The sequence below is a fragment of the Chiloscyllium plagiosum genome, chromosome 27, assembly GCF_004010195.1.
Source record: "Chiloscyllium plagiosum isolate BGI_BamShark_2017 chromosome 27, ASM401019v2, whole genome shotgun sequence".
Classification (NCBI taxonomy): domain Eukaryota; kingdom Metazoa; phylum Chordata; class Chondrichthyes; order Orectolobiformes; family Hemiscylliidae; genus Chiloscyllium; species Chiloscyllium plagiosum.
In genome coordinates this window covers 42,574,007-42,591,004 of record NC_057736.1, presented here as the reverse complement: position 1 = coordinate 42,591,004, position 16,998 = coordinate 42,574,007, and the positions used below count along the sequence as shown (strand labels likewise).

At 42.9% G+C, this 16,998-nt stretch overlaps 1 protein-coding gene across 2 annotated transcripts in view; it reads left to right on the top strand.

The window, feature by feature from the left end:
- Positions 1 to 16,998, top strand: part of LOC122563748 (mitogen-activated protein kinase kinase kinase 5-like) — a 167,369-nt gene that overhangs the window by 50,933 nt on the left and 99,438 nt on the right. For both annotated transcript variants that reach the window (XM_043717937.1, XM_043717935.1), the window contains 2 exons: positions 139 to 245; positions 5,942 to 6,112. In XM_043717937.1, the coding sequence (XP_043573872.1) occupies positions 139 to 245; positions 5,942 to 6,112 (278 nt within the window). The remainder of the gene's footprint in view (positions 1 to 138; positions 246 to 5,941; positions 6,113 to 16,998) is intronic.

Genomic DNA, 16,998 nt, shown 5'->3' with positions numbered 1-16,998 from the left:
TCACACTAACTGAGCGTGCAGTCATGAAAGTGGTTTTCAATGTGAGCTGCTGTGAGCTAGTGAGAGACAATAATAATTAGCCCTTGCTGAGTAACAGTAATTGGGGAGTTTTGACTCTCTGCTATTTTCATTTCAAAGGATCTTGATGCAACTATCAAACTGGTGGAAACTCTGCAGAAGCTGCCGACGTGTAATGTGGCAGAACTCCCGAATATCAAGTTTCATTACTGTTTTGCATTAAACAGGTAGGTGTCATATCGAGACGTGCTCATTGACACTTCCCTTTCCAAACTCTGTGACGACCCTGGAACAGCCTTGTGCTTGCATTTCCTCATGGGTAGCTCCACATGATCGCCCTCACCGAATATCATTCACCCCCTCTTTTTTTCTCCGAGGAGGTGGCAGGATGCACGGTGAGGGGATGTGGGCGTCTTTGTCTTAAGCTTCTTTGGAGGGCTCAGTGTTTAGCCCTCTCCTCTGCATCAGAAGATTTCAGATTTAAGCTTCAACAGAATACATAATGAAAGGAGGACTGTGTTTTCTGAGGAGTTATTTCACTAATGAGACCTTAACGTTTCTGTCCCCTTGGATATTTCCTGAAGGTCTTGGGCTCCCATTCTGATCCAGAGATGGAGAGTTCTCCCTGCTGTACTGGTTAACATTTATCTCTCACCCAGCATCAATGAAGTGAGCTGGTCATCATCACTTTGTGGGACTTTGCCACATTTTTCTAATTTATAACAGCATCTAGACTCCAAAAATGTGTTTAAAGCCAATAAGGTCACCTCATTCCTTTCACAGACGTTCAGGTACAGCAGGCAGTTAGGAAGTTCAGTAGTGTTCTACCTTCTGTTACAAGGCTCTTGGAGTGAAGACATCTTGCCACAGTAATACAGGGCATTAGTCAGGTCCCACCTGGGGTGCAGTATGCAGTTTGGTCTTCGGACTGAAGGACATCTTGAGGAAGTGCCGTGGAGATCCTCTGAACTGATATCTGGGCTGTGAGGATTGTTCGATAAGGAGAGATTGAGTCCAGTCGGCCTGGAATTTAGAAAAATGAGAAGTGATCTCATTAGAGAACAAATAAAATTCTTCAAGTGATTGACCGGGTAGATTTGGAGAAAGTTTTCCTTTTTTTGGGGAATCTAGCTAATGGGTGACTGTCAGAGCATAAGCCATTTAGAACTGAGCTGAGGAGAAATTTCCTTGTTCTGGGCCAACAAATCTTTGGAATTCCCAACCTTTGAGAACTGTGGATGCTCAATCATTGAGTAGAGTCAAGACTGAGGATGTTTGACTATGGATTAAGTGATAAGAGAAAAGCTCTATAAGGTAGAGTTGAGCAGGAAGATCAGCCATGGTCTTATTGAATGGGGGAAGTGAGCTCAGTTGGTTAAATGAACAGCTTGTGTTCCTACAACTCATTCTTTCCCCTCAGTCCCTGGAAAGTTTGACATACGAAGTGATTTTCTGAGGGAAAAGGTAGCAGCATTTCCCAGGAATTGGAGGATTGTTGAGCAACTCTCTTAGCCACTCAGACGTTGGAGGCCAGGTCCACTGATGATCTATTGTGAGGCATATTGGAAAAAAGCACCAGGCTGTGACTCAACACGGATGTGCTTCATCTCTTCAACTATTCTCGGTAACTTCCTCTGCACTCTTACCAATGCATCTCACCCATTGAGGGTTTTAACAGCAGGTTGTCAGTGAAGGTACTGGATGTGAGCTTAACCTTTTTGGCTACAGACTTGGAGAGGAAAACGTTGAAGGTTCATGGGGAAAGGCCTGGAAAGTGCAATGAATTAGGAACGATTTCCAAATATCTGACACAGATACGATGGGCTGAATGGTCTCCATCTGCACTTTATGATTCTATGATTTACCAGCAGTCGAGGTTAAATAGAGTCACAGTGATGCAGAGCACAGAATCAGACCTTTTAGTCCAACGCACCCATACTGGCCAGATATTCTAAATTAATCTAGTCCCATTTGCCCGCATTTGGCCCATATCCCTCCAAACCCTTCCTATTCATATAGGTAAAAACAATGACTGCAGATGCTGGAAACCAGATTCTGGATTAGTGGTGCTTGAAGAGCACAGCAGTTCAAATACTGCAACTGTACCAGCCTCCACCACTGCCTCTAGCAGCTCATTCCGTACATGTACCACCCTCTACGTAAAAAAGTTGCCCCTTAGGTCCCTTTTAAATCTTTCCCTTCTCACCTTAAACCTGCGCCCTCTCGTTTTGGACTCCCCTACCCCAGGGAAAAGACCTTGTTTATTTACCCTATCCATGCTCCTCATGATTCTATAAACTTCTATAAGGTCACCCCTCAGCGCCTGACTTTCTATCTTCAATGCATTATCTGATTGCTTGGAATCTTCCTCCCCTTTTGAGGGAATTTGCTTTGTGCAAATTGGTTGCTGTATTTCCTACATTACAACACTTCAAAAGTATGTCATTGGCTGTAAAACATTTTGGGTTGTGACACGTTGTGGAATATGCTTTATAAGTACAATTTCATTCTTGATATTACTGTCCCTGTTTCATGAATATTCATTGATGAATATAAAAGTGATGCTGCCCGCCATATATTTTGGTTTAAAATTATCTAATGGGACGTAATTTTGCCTCTGATTAACAAGTTCTAATTTTTTAGGATATTTTCACCAGCTCCTCCCCTGCTACATTTAGAATTAGTTTTTATTGTCAGGTGTACTCAAACACAGGGATACAGGAGTGCAGTGAAAAGTGTATAATGTCACTTTTCTAGCGCCATTTTAGGTACAAAGATTCCTTGCCACAAACTCTTTAATATGGAAGAGGGCAAGTTGAGTGATTCTGAGGATAGTTTACGTCGTTCTGAAGCATGATTTGAATCTTTCAGTGCATCCAGGACTAGGAGCTCTCACTCTGAAATGAAGATCATTTCAGAGTGGAGTATGTAGCGTTAACAGCGTCATCAAAACACAGACAAACACAGCTGTACCTGTGCTTGTGATAGTTTATCAAAGCCCTTGAATTATTAGCATTGCTTCTCCTAAGGAGTTCTTGGATATAATGAAGCAAAATAGGTGGTCTGACAGGGCAAAAGGAGATGTGAAAAATCAGCAGCAAGCCAGATGTAATAGAAGAGAGAAACTGATAGTGTTTACTGGTAAGAGCAAGAAAGGATGAAAAGTTTGAACAGAGATATCCTTGCTGCTGAGAGAGGGAGTGGCAATGGGAAGGGAGGACAGACGGGGAGGCTGAGTGACAAGTCAGACTGAGAGGGAGAAAGTGGGAGTGGGAGGACAAGAAGGAAAGAATGGGGAAAGGGGCAGAGCAGGAAGTGAGTGAGCAAAATTGGAATGAGGAGAGAGAGAAAAACTTCTCTTTGAACATTCTTGGAATTGTTTTCCTGTTCTGTTTAGTTGACTGCAGTAGACAATTTGTGACTTGACAAGCAATCAGATTTCACACTATTTAAATGTTAACATCCTTGGGTTATCTATTTGTTTAAATAATTGCCAGGTTACTTTCAAATCAGATGTAAAAGTTTTGGGTGGGACTTGCTGCTGGGTGTAACTTGATCTCCCTCGCATTGCGGTTATTGACATGTGAAAAATGAAATAGTTACTGAATTATATCACAGTGGATTGAAGGATTGGAGAGGCTTGGTACTGGGAAATGGATATGACTTTCTCACTTTGAACATAACATTGTTGAAGTTAGAGCCCTTGGAGAATTTGTTGGCTCCAAAACATGGGAATATATCAATGTCATGGAGTGTGGATTCATCAAACTCATAGCAGATAGTAATTTACAGTTACAAGGAGATAAGTGAGATACTACTGTAGGGCTATTTAAGTCAAGGAAGTTTGAGATATGTGATAGAGGGTTTTAAAATAATGAAGGATTTGAGAAGGTGGATAGAGAAGATAACTTGGTTAAATATTGACTTAGCTAGACAGAGCTTGAAGCATGCTTGAGAAAAAGCTAGCACAGAGCTGATTCAGCAAGTGAGCAGAACATCTGAAACTCCTGTTTATATCTGTCAGCCAGGGCTCCCTGATTGGACCAGATTAGCAGCCCCAATCAGAGAACTCATATTCTGTGAGGTCTACCTGGCTGAGCTCGTTCCAGTCACTACAAGCTGCCTTTCCCCAGTTAATTATCCTTATTCTGGTTTGTTCAATGTCCTTTTCCACACACAGCTTAAACCTTACGGCCCCGTGATCACTGTACCCGAAAATGTTCTTCATTGAAACTTGATCTACCTGACTAACCTTATTTTCAAGGACCGAGTCTAAGGCCTGTTCCTCTTCCTCAATGGATTTTTAAAGTACTACTGTAGGAAATATTTCTGAGCCATCTCTAGGAAATCATCCTCCTCTCCGTCCTTTCCACTATTGCTATGTCAGTCAGTTTCTGAAAAATGTAAGTTATAATGACTTGATCATTCTTGTACCTCTGTAATCTCCTTGCAGATTTCATCCTCCACACCATTCCCACTAGTTGCTGGATGGTAGACTACATTGTGCAATGTAACTGCACATTTTTTGTTCCTGAATACAAGCCAATTTTATTTTGTCCTTTATCCCTCTGGAACATTCTTTATTGTCAGCAGTGAAACATCTCCTTAGTCAATACCTCCACCTGTCCTCCTGTTTCAGTTTCTGAAACATTTTGTAGCCACCCTGGCCTTCCTTGGGCCCTTCTGAAGTAGATGCTGCTGTGAGGGAGGAGACAAGTGGAGAGATCAGAGAAGTTGGGATTATTCTCCTTCGAGTTAGAGAGGTTTTGGTAGCAGTGTTCAGAGTAACGATATACAGGTCACCCCCGCATTTTGAAAGTTCGCTTTACACCACTTTGCTTGTTTGAAAGTCCTACATTAGTACCTGTTTTTGCTAACTTAAAGAAATCCGAAGAGGATTTTTGCTTTTATGAGAAAAGGAAAACCTTTTCCCAAATAAATTAATTCTTCTTCACTTTACCCCATTTCCGCTTACGAAAGGTTTCATAGGAAAGCTCTACTTTCAGATAGCGGGGGATACCTGTAGCCATAGGGTCATTATGGCACAGAAAGAGGCTATTCAGCCCATCACATTAATGTTGACTCCTGGTGGTTCTATTGGTTGGATTAGATTCCCTACAATGTGGAAACAGGCCCTTAAAACCAACAAGTCCACACTGACCCTCTGAAGAGTAACCCACCTAGACCCATTTCCCTCTGACGAATGCACCTAACACTACGGGCAATTTAGCATGGCCAATTCACTTGACCTGCACATCTTTGGATTGTGGGAGGAAACCAGAGCACCCGGAGGAAACCCACACAGACACAGGGAGAATTCCACACAGACAGTCGCCCAAAGCTGGAATCGAACCCGGGTCCCTGGCATGCGCAGAGCCACTGTGCTGCCCAGTCTTCCGCCGATGCTGATATCCCTGTAATTTTTTCCATGTGACCACAATTTCTTTTGCAGTTACTGTCTCTGTTTTAATTACCATCGTAAGCAGTGAGTTACAAAACTTTGTCACTCACTGTGTATAAAAAGAAAACTATTCCTCACATCTCCTGTGTATTTCTTGCCCAACTCTGTTCTTGCGCCATCAACTAATGAGCAGATTTTTATTTATTTCTTTCAACTATTTGTTATGTTGTCCATCTCCTGCAGATCTGCCCTCAAAATTCTTTGCACTGAAGAGAACAAAGCCAACTTCTTCCTGTAACTAAAATCCTACATTCTTGGAACCATTACCAAGAAATTGTTCCCTTTGGCAGGAGGGTCAGTCACAGGGAGTGAGTCAAGTCAGAATTCTTTCAAAAGGCTGGTACAGAATCACTGGGCCAAATAGCCTCCTGGGCAAGGTCTGAAAGTAAAGCATGTATGGGGACACTAAGCACTGCTTTCACTGGTCAATCTTCTCTGACTGTGGAGGTATCTTTATGACAGGAGGAACCAACCTGGAGATCGGGAGAGAGCCCTATCAGTGATCCTGCCGGTGGTGATGACTGGGAAGCAGATCTCATCTGATCTTTACTGCCTGTGTGGGCGCATATATAAGGATATCTTCATCAGCTCCGACTTCACGGACTATGAGAGTCGAGACAAGTCTTGTTACTGGTAAGGAGCAGCTTGCTTTGGTCACTGTTGCTTGAGTAAATACACCGGGATTGGTGAGACCTTCAATGCTTTATTTAGAAAGGAAGGTCTTACCCTTTATAGAAGATTTTCATTCTAGGTCACTGCCAACTCTGTAGCCAGTCGTCTGGCTCAGGCAGCAAGCTAAAGACTTGACTTCTGACCCTGTCCCAGCATATTGCAGAGTTGTACTTTCAAACAGTAGCATTGTGTTTACATTACCAGGTCAGTGACCAACAATCTGGAGACACAAGTTCAAATCTCACCATGGCGACTGGAGAATTTAAATTTAGCTCATAAATAAATACAGGAGCATAAGCTAATAAAGGTGACAAAAAAAAATTCTGACCACATAGATAAGGTGATTAGCCAAGGTATTTTTCACAGGGTAGGGTGGTGAGAGGGAATAGATTTAAAAAAAGACCCAAGGGCAATCTTTTCACACAGAGGGTGGCACATGTATGGAATGAGGAGGTGGTGGCTGGTACAATTACAACATTTAAAAGGTACATGAATAGGAAGGGTTTAGAGGGATGTGGGCTAAATGCTGACAAATGGGATAGATCAGTTTAGGATACCTGGCTGATGTGGACGAGTTGAACTGAAGGGTGTGTTTCCATGCTGTACAACTCAATGACTCTAAATGAATAACCCCTAGATTCCACGCTTGTTATTTTCAAAGTAATAATTCTTGTAAAGATCTATTTGGTTCAATAGTTTATTTTAGGAAAGGAAAATTGGTTTCCTTACGTGCTGTTATTCATTCAGGGAATGATCAGTATTTGGAATGGACTTCAAGCTGAGTAGTTGTTGTTGTCAAATCTCTGGATTCTTTTAAAGTGCTCATACAGTATTGGAGGGAGTGCTGTGTTGTTCTGGAATTGCTAAATTAAGGTGGATGGAGTGTTTTTCCTCTTCTGGTGACCTGTTGGGGATTCCCACACATTTTGGGAAATTCTAATTTCACTGTGAAGAGCTAAAAAAAATTCACATATCTTCTGTTTTCCTGAGCACAGTCCCAGTTTGAACTCTGCTGCTATTGAGTAACATTGAGAAATCCTCCAACTTAAGGCTGCTGTTAATGCAAATTACATGCAAACTATTATATAATAGCAGAGTGATAGCGGGATAATATATGAGCCAGAGGCTTTCACAAGCTCTTTATCTGTAATATAGGAGTTACATAAAGTGTTAAAATGGCTAGGGCAAAGTGGTATGGTTTTATAAAAAATTGTTGACCATAATTGGAACAACTTTCAGCTGGAGAGGCTAAAACTCAGGGATTTAGTTTATTTGGGGAGGAAACCGTGACAGAGAAGCTGAATACTGGAAGTTAAGCCCAGCTCCTGTTCTGTTAATTGCTGCAGTTAAAGGCAGTACTGTTACAGTTTTAAGTTCTATTCTGTTGATCTAAATATAAACTAAAGCCTGTTCACCATCTACAAACCACAAACCAGGAATGTGATCGAATACTCCCCAGCTGTCTGGATGAGTGCATCTGACAGCACTCAGAAAAACTCAGTATCATCTGAAACTGTTAGCCTGATTGGCACCACATCCATAAACATTCACTCTGTCCACCACCACAGCAATATTTGTGACAGACTGCAGCAACTCACCAAGTCTCCAAGTCACTGAACCTTCCAAACCTGTGACCTATAGCACCTCAAAAGAGCGGTGGCAATCAGGGGAAGTACTGACAGGTTTCAAAGAACAAAGAAAATTTACAGGCCCTCCAAGCCTGAGCCGATCCAAATTCACCATCTAAACCTGTCGCCCAATTCCTAAGCATCTGCATCCCACTGCTCCCCACCTACTCATGCATCTGTCCAGACGCATCTTAAATGAATCTACCGTGCCTGCCTCTACTACCTCTGCTGGCAACACGTTCCAGGCACCTACCACCCTCTGTGTAAAGTACTTGCCACTTGTATCCCCCTTAAACCTTTCACCTCTCACCTTGAAAGTATGATCTCTCGTTCACCCTGGGAAAAAGCTTATCTTTATCTAGCCTGTCCATACCCTTCATGAGGGTCCCCCCTCAATCTCCTTTTTTCTAGTGAAAACAAACCTAACCTAGTCAACCTCTCTTCATAGTTAGTACCTTCCATACCAGGCAACATCCTCGTAAACCTTCTCTGCACCCTCTCCAAAGCGTCCACATCCTTTTGGTAATGTTGCGACCAGAACTGTACACAGTATTCTAAATGCGGCCAAACCAATGTCGTGTACAATTTTAACATGACCTGCCAGCTCTTTTACTCAATACCCTGTCCGATGAAGACAAGCATATCAAATGCCTTCTTGACCACTCTATCCACCTGTGCAGCCACCTTCAGGGTACAATGAACCTGAACTCCCAGATCTCTCTGCTCATCAACTTTTCCCAAGGCCCTTTCATTCACTGTATAATTTGCTCAAGATTTAGACTTCCCAAAATGCATCACCTCACATTTGTCTGGATTGAACTCTATCTGTCACTTCTCTGCCCAACTCTCCAGTCTATTTATATTCTCCTGTATTCTTTGACAGTCCCTTATGCTTTCTGCTACTCCACCAATCTTCATGTCATCTGCAAACTTGCTGATCATACCAACAGTGCCCTCTTCTAGATCATTTATGTATATCACAAACAACAGTGGCCCCAACACTGACCCCTGTGGAACACCACTGGTCACCTTTCTCCATTTCGAGAAACTCCATTCAACTACGACTCTCTGTCTCCTGTTGCTCAACCAGTTCTTTATCCACCTAGCTCGAACACCCTGCATACCATGTGACTTCACTTTCTCTATTCGTTTACCATAGGGAACCTTATCAAACACTTTACTAAAGTCCATGTATATGACACCAACAGCCCTTCCTTCATCTATCAACTTGGTCACTTCCTCAAATAACTCTATTAAGTTGGTAAGGTACGATCTCCTTAGCACAAAACCATGTTGCCTATCACTGATAAGCCCATTCTTTTCCAAATATAAATAGATTTTATCCCTCAGTACCTTCTCCAGGAACTTTCCCACCAGTGACGTCAGGCTCACTGGTCTGTAGTTACCCGGAATATCCCTGCTACCCTTCTTGTACAGGGGGACAACATGAGCAACCCTCCAGTCCTCTGGCATCTCATCTGTGTTGAAGGATGCTACAATGATATCTGTCAGGGCCCCAGCTATTTCCTCTCTCGCCTCCCTCAGCAACCTAGGATAGATCCCATCTGGTCCTGGGGATTTGCCCACCTTAATAACCTCTAGCCTACCCAACACATCTTCCCTACTTATGTCAACATGATCAAGAGTAATCAAACTTCTATCTCTAATCTCAACATTCATCATGTCCCTCTCCTCAGTGAACACTAGTGCAAAGTAATTATTCAGAATCTCACCCATTCTCTCAGGTTCGAAACACAGCCTTCCTTTATTATCCTTTAGCGGACCAATCCTTTCTCTAGTTACCCGCTTGCTTCTTATATAAGAATAAAATGCTTTGGGATTCTCCTTAATTCTGCTCGCTAAAGCTATTTCATGACCCCTTTTAGCCCACTTGATTCCTCTTTCAAGACTGGTCTTACTCTTCTGATATTCCTCCAGGGCCCGTTCTGTTCTTAGCTGCCTGGACCTTATGTACGCTTCCCTTTTCATTTTTGAGATGTCCCAAATGCTGCACTACAATGGCCACAGCTACCAAGAGGAGTTTTATTGAGAGCAGCAACTCAATGGTTTGGGGTGTGGTGGGCAGTCCGGAATCCATCCAGACCACTCCTCCTTGTCACCCTTAGGCAATCCCTACCTCTTCCCCAGTTCTAGGTCCTCCAGCACTCAGTGGATGGACATGTCCTAACCCGGAGCCAGACTCCAGGAGACTTTAGCTGTAGACAATGGTTCCGTTAGTGAGAGAGCATGCATGAGTTTGTTATTTGTAAATTTCGATCATATTATTTGCAAATTTAATTTTAGCCTGTCTCATGTTTTCTTAAAGAAAAAGAACTGTATTGCAATGTTTTTACCTCCCCTCTTTGCTAATGTGAGAGAGACAGGGTCGTAAATTGTGTAAATTTACAAAACGCTTGTGCAGCCGCACTTGGAATATTATGTAAAGTTCTGGTTGCCCCATTACAGGAAGGATGTGGAAGCATTGGAAAAGGTGCCGAGGAGATTCACCAGGATGTTACCTGGTCTGGAGGGAAGGTCTTATGAGAAAAAGCTGAGAGACTTGGGTCTGTTCTCATTGGAAAGAGGAAGGCTAAGAGGGGATTTGTTAGAGACACACAAGATGATCAGAGGATTAGATAGGGTAGACAGTGAAAGTCTTTTTCCTAGGATGATGACATCAGCTTGTACGAGGGGGCAGAACTACAAATTGAGGGGTGATAGATTTAAGACAGATGTCAGAGGCAAGTTCTTTACTCAGAGGGTGGTAAGGGCGTGGAATGCCCTACCTGCCAATGCCATTTACTCAGCCACATTAGGGAGATTTAAACAATCCTTGGATAAGCACATGGATGATGATGGGATAGTGTAGGGGGATGGGCTGAGATGAGTTCACAGGTTGGTGCAACATCGAGGGCCGAAGGGCCTGTTCTGCGCTGTATTGTTTTATGTTCTATGTTCTAAAGCAGGTTGTATTTACCATTTTTCAGCTCAGTGTGACATCTGTGTAATGTTATCACAGTTTTCCTACACCTGGCAGCTCTGATAAAAGGCTGCCGACCTGGTTAACTCTGTCCACAGAGGCCAACAGACCTGCTGAGTATTTTCAGCACTTTCTGCTTTTACTCCAGATTTCCGCAACCTGTTCTGCTTTGTTTCAGTGTTTGATTTACGACTGCTTCAATAAATTTCACTCTGCCTACTGTGAAGAGTTGGCTGTGGATGCTGCGCTGACAGTCTGCTTGCATGTCATAAATTTAGAAGGCACAGTATCAATTTTATGACAGCTCTGTTTCGCCAGAGTCTTGAGGGGTTGTCTGCTCTTGCAGAACAGTGCAAAGGAGCCAAACTGGAAATGCCGGAAAGGGGAAGTCAAAATAAAAGCCAAAAATGGTGCAAGTACACGGCAAGTCAGCCAGTGGTAGGATCTGGAAAAGAGGCTTATATTTCACACAATTCTTTCTCAAGGATGAACAGCTTTTCCAGAATTGGATCCCTTTTGGGTAGGGCTGTGGTGACAGATAGCCTTCACCTGACCCTGCCTGCTTGTTGCACCCCATGCCGTCCCTCACCCATTCCCCCTCTCTAATTCCCTCAGCCATCTTTGATTGATTGAATATAAGCCATAACCTGCGGATACTCTGCTCAAGGATTTCAATTGAGCTGCTCTGAGCATGTCAGGAACCTTTCTTGTTTAGCATGTCATCAGAAACCACAAGATTGAATTACTGGCTTTAGCCGAAACAATGCAAGCTGTTATCCGACTATTGCCATTAGCTGTGGGAAGATTGCCTGAAGGAGTGCAACTAGAGGTCACCTTACCACTACTGGTTTGTTCTCCAACATCCCTGCTCACTATATTCCTCCTCCTTCTCCTGAAGAAGCTGAAACCCACTGCCCTGTGGCTCCAAAGTTGCTGGAGTTACCACGTAAAGCTAAGAATGAACTTGCGTTTGTATAGCGTCTTTCACCACCCTGGCACATCCCAAAGTGAATTCCAGAAGGTGAAGTACTTTTTGGAGCAAAGTCACTATTAAAAAGGAGGAAACGTGGCGACAAATTTATGGACAGCAAGCACCCACAAATAGCAATGTAATAATGACCAGAATATCTGTGTTTATGGTAATGTTAGTTGAGTGGCAATTATTGGGCAGGGCATTATGGAGAACTGAGCAGCTCCTCTGTTAAATAGTGCCATTGTCTGGTTGTTATGCCCACCTGAGAGGGCTGACAGGATCTCTGTTTCATGTCTCATCTATAGACTGCGCTTCTGACAGTGTGGCAGTCTCGAGTACCAACGTAGATTGTGCGCAGGTTTCTGGTGTGAAAACTCAATCCATAACCTCATAACAGAATGGCAGTGCCACCAATGAACTACAGCTGGCAAGAGTACTATCAGAGATTTCCAGTCATGAACCTGTTTTATGATTGTGGCTCACCATGGAAATGACCAGGCTCTAGTCAGTATGTTACTGCATTTAAATATACAGGATATACAGCAGACTTCTTAATCCATTCAGTGCAACCAATCTTCAGACATAAACATTTCAATGGAAGCAGCTTCATTTTAATGCATAAGGGGCAGTTCCAAATAAGCAGCGAAACAATCTTTATTAACTTTATCCAATGGCAAGGTGTAACATATTGGAACATTGCTTCCAGATTTAAATGTTCACTTGGCCATTTTCCCCGAATGCAATGGTTTCGTAACTAGAAAAAATTGTGTGTAATTTTTAGTTATATATACACTTTTTAATTGCTTTATAATGTTACATTCCTTGAGATTAGTCTTTAATTCCTGAAACCTCCCGGAGAGCTGGGAATCTGACCCATAATCTCTTGGTACCTTTTATTTGCTTAATTTTCTGGAGTTCCTCTGGTCCTAAGTGGGAGAGTTACCAGCAACAGTTCATAGGCCCTGGGCCATTTCAGTTATTTCCACTTTAGACCAAGTGCCAGTCCTGTGCTCTTTTCCAATCTGGCAGAACCAGGAAATAAGGGTCAGCTGTCTATCCATCACACACACACACACACACACACACACAACGTGATGCCCTCAATCTTTTATTGCCAGCGTTGGTGAAAGGCATCCAACTTAATCCTTAACCCTAAAGAAACTGTCAGTGAGAGGACACAAGGTGTGCAAAGCTGCAGCATTGTCATTGCTTGTCAGAAACTATGTTTTCTTTATTGCATAAATGTAGGGGTTTAAAATCATGATTAGATTAGATTCCCTACAGTGTGGAAACAGGTCCTTCAGCCCAACAAGTCCACACCGATCCTCCGGAGAGTAACTCAACGAGACCCATTGCCCTCTGACTAAAGCACTCGTCACTACAGGCAATTGATACTGACCAATTCACCTGACCTGCACATCTTTGGACTGTGGGAGGAAACCAGAGCACCCAGAGGAAACCCACACAGACACGGGGAGAATGTGCAAACTCCACACAGACAGTCACCCAAGGATGAAATTGAACCTGGGTCCCTGGTGCTGTGAGGCAGCTGTGCTAACCACTGAGCCACCGTGCATATTTTCATGGTGATTTGGGGAAGGGTTAGGGGAGATGTCAGAGGTAGGTTCTTTACTCAGAGAGTGGTGGGAGTGTGGAATGCATTGCAAGTGGTGGTAGTAGAGTCAGATACATTCGGGACTCTTGGATAGGCACATGGATGATAGTGCAATGAAACATGTATAGGTTAGTCTAAGCTCAAACTAGGATAAAAGGCCAGCACAACATTGAGGACCGAAGCGCAGTACTGTGCTGTGCTATTCTATGTTCTATGTAGTTTCCTTACTGTGCTCTGCTGCCCTCTGTCACTGAGGTGATCTGTTGTCACTTGCTGCATTCAGATCTTTTTCAACCAGTTTGCAATGTTGTTTTGGTCTTTTGAAATGGAGTTTGAGTGCAGGCACTGGGTGAAATGCAAAGGGACAGGCAGGCTCTCATTTGTTTAATAGTTGCTGCTACTTGCAGTGCATAGCTATTGAAGAATTGGGCCCCTTGTTCTGTTATCTGACCTGGGAGTGTTTTGATACTGACACCGGCTATGAAAGACTGAAAAACGATATCGTTGCCAGCTACTATGATAAAAACAAAAATTGAAGTTACTCTTTGCATCTTTCTGAAGAAGAGTCAAATTCAACTCAAAATCGTTTCTCTCACCACCTATGCTGATGAGTTTCTCCAGCTCTTTGTTTCAGATTTCCAGCATCTGCAGGTTTTTTTGCTGATCTGCCCCCACCCTCCTGTTTTGAACAACTAGCCCTTAAACTCTTTAAAGAGCTTGTTAATGCTGTGGCAGATGATGATGAAGCCCACATTAATGCGGCGTGATGTTGTTTCTAATGTTATTTGTTAGGTGAAGACAAGCGTATTTTTTGTGTAATTCCTAAAGAGGCAGAACCTTTTTAAAAAGGTTTACTATCTAGAATAGGCAGGATAAGTACAGAACATTGAGTCCAGTGTTTACTTGCAAAACATTGATTTGAATGACGGACTTTGTAATCTGTTAATGATAGTGTGGCTCTGCTCCGAACCAATGTTGAAATAATGGCTTCATTCCAACGTGCCTGTGTAAAATGTTGCTCCCTTCCGCAGACCCGAGCCTTCATTTTATCTTGTTGATTTTGCAGCATGCACATTTAAAGCCAAGAGATACTTGCATTTATGTAGTACCTTTCACAAATTTGGAACATACCAGAGCACTTACAGCCAGTGAGGTACATCAGATTGTAATATTAGAAATGTAAGAGAGACTAGGCCATTTGGCCTCTCAAGCCATTGTCATTCAATATGATTATGGCTGATTTAACTGTGGCTTTAAGTTCACTTGTTGATCAGCACGTCCATAATCCTTGACTCCAAATTGTGCATCAAAAATGTCTAATTCAGCCTTGAATGACCCAGCCTCTACCACTCTCTGGGAGAGAGAATTCCAAAGGTTATTAACACTCCAAGGGCAGAATTTTATCTTTAGCTCCATCTTCAATGACAGATCATTTATTGTTGAATTCCATATCCTAATTACAAATTCACCACAAGGGCAAACAGCCTCTTCGTGTTCGCCCTATCAAACCCCTCATTAACGTGGGTCCTAAAGTGACTTCTGTCAAAACTCTACCCCTTGGAATGAACTCTTTTATACCCTGGAATTAGATGGTAAATGCAAATTTCAATCTTTTGTGATTTTTTTTCATTGATTTAATCTTTTACTGACTCTCAAATGGAAACTATTTTTTAAAATCACAAAAAATACCTGTTCTTAAATCACAAAGTTTATGTTTGATGTGCATACAAAGGTTACTAGCATATATTATTTCACCTTTTTAGGGATTTTTCTTTAAGTTTTTTGAATTAGTTCATCAGATCTTATCTCAGTGGAATACTTGCCAGTCTTCCTTCTGAAAATGTCTGGAGTATACATGATCATAGAATCTCATCTGCACAACGAGTTATTTTTACTGTGATTTCCAAATTGCCTGATTCTTTTGTTAAATGTGGACTGCAGATTGCAGGAGGCATGGAGTCTACAAACAGCCTGAAAACAGGGTTTGGTGCAGTACAGTCTTATCCTTCCCATTTGTCTTCTCCCTCAGTGCTTCCTGCTATTAATCTAGTGGCTATCTTGTGAGTGGTAAGGTGTGTTAATTGTAGAGAAGAACACTCTGAAGCGTGGTCATGTATCAATTGGTCAGTCACATCATGATGACATCTCACTTGTCACATGACATGTTGCCAGGCAGTTATTGTTTGGCAGACCCCTTCACTCAACTGCAACAGGCAAGTTTGAGTTTGTGACTTGAAATAAGAGGTTTCTATTTGGTTTGCGTAGTGTTGGTAACCAAATAGAGAAACATTTGGCTGCAAAAGTCACTTTAAACCTTATTGAAAGATAAAGGGTGGCACAGTGGCTCAGTGGTTAGCACTGCTGCTTCACAGCACTAGGGTCCCAGGTTTGATTCCAGTCTCGGGTGACTGTGTGGAGTTTGCACGTTCTCCCCATGTCTGCGTGGGTTTCCTCTGGGTGCTCCAGTTTCCTCCCACAGTCCAAAGATGTGCAGATCAGGTGAATTGGCAATGCAAAATTGCCCATAGTGTCTGGTGCATTAGTCAGAGGGAAATGGGTCTGGGTGGGTTACTCTTCGGAGGGTCGGTGTGGACTTGTTGGGCTGAAGGGCCTGTTTCCACACTGTAGAGAATCTAAATAAATTTAATAGGAAAGTTTAAAATCCTGAAGAGTTTTGGTAGAGTAGATAGTGAGAAGATGTTTCCATAAACAACAGGGTCATTAGTGAAGGATATAGATTGAGACTAATGGGCAAAAAGCCAAGGGCCACCGTGCTATATAGAACATAGAAGAATACAGTGCAGTACAGGCCCTTTGGCCCTCGATGTTGCGCCGATCCAAGCCCATCTAACCTACACTAGCCCACTATCATCCATATGCCTATCCAATGCCCGCTTAAATGCCCATAAAGAGGGAGAGTCCACCACTGCTACTGGCAGGGCATTCCATGAACTCACGACTCGCTGAGTAAAGAACCTACCCCTAACATCTGTCCTATACCTACCACCCCTTAATTTAAAGCTATGCCCCCTCGTAATAGCTGACTCCATACATGGAAAAAGGTTCTCACGTTCAACCCTATCTAAACCCCTAATCATCTTATACACCTCTATCAAGTCACCCCGAAACCTTCTTTTCTCCAATGAAAACAACCCCAAGTGCCTCAGCCCTTCCTCATACGATCTTCCTACCATACCAGCAACATCCTGGTAAACCTCCTCTGCACCCGTTCCAGTGCCTCCACATCCTTCCTATAGTATAGCGACCAAAACTGCACACAATACTCCAGATGCGGCAGCACCAGAGTCTTATACAACTGCAACACACACACACATATCTCGGAACTGCTGAAATAGTGCACTGTTACTGAGAACACACTCACACAACTCGGAACTGCTGAAACAGTGCACTGTCACTGAGAACACGCACACTAGGAACTGCTGAAACAGTGCACTGTCACTGAGAACACGCACACTAGGAACTGCTGAAACAGTGCACTGTCACTGAGAACACGCACACTAGGAACTGCTGAAACAGTGCACTGTCACTGAGAACACGCACACTAGGAACTGCTGAAACAGTGCACTGTCACTGAGAACACGCACACTAGGAACTGCTGAAACAGTGCACTGTCACTGAGAACACACACAC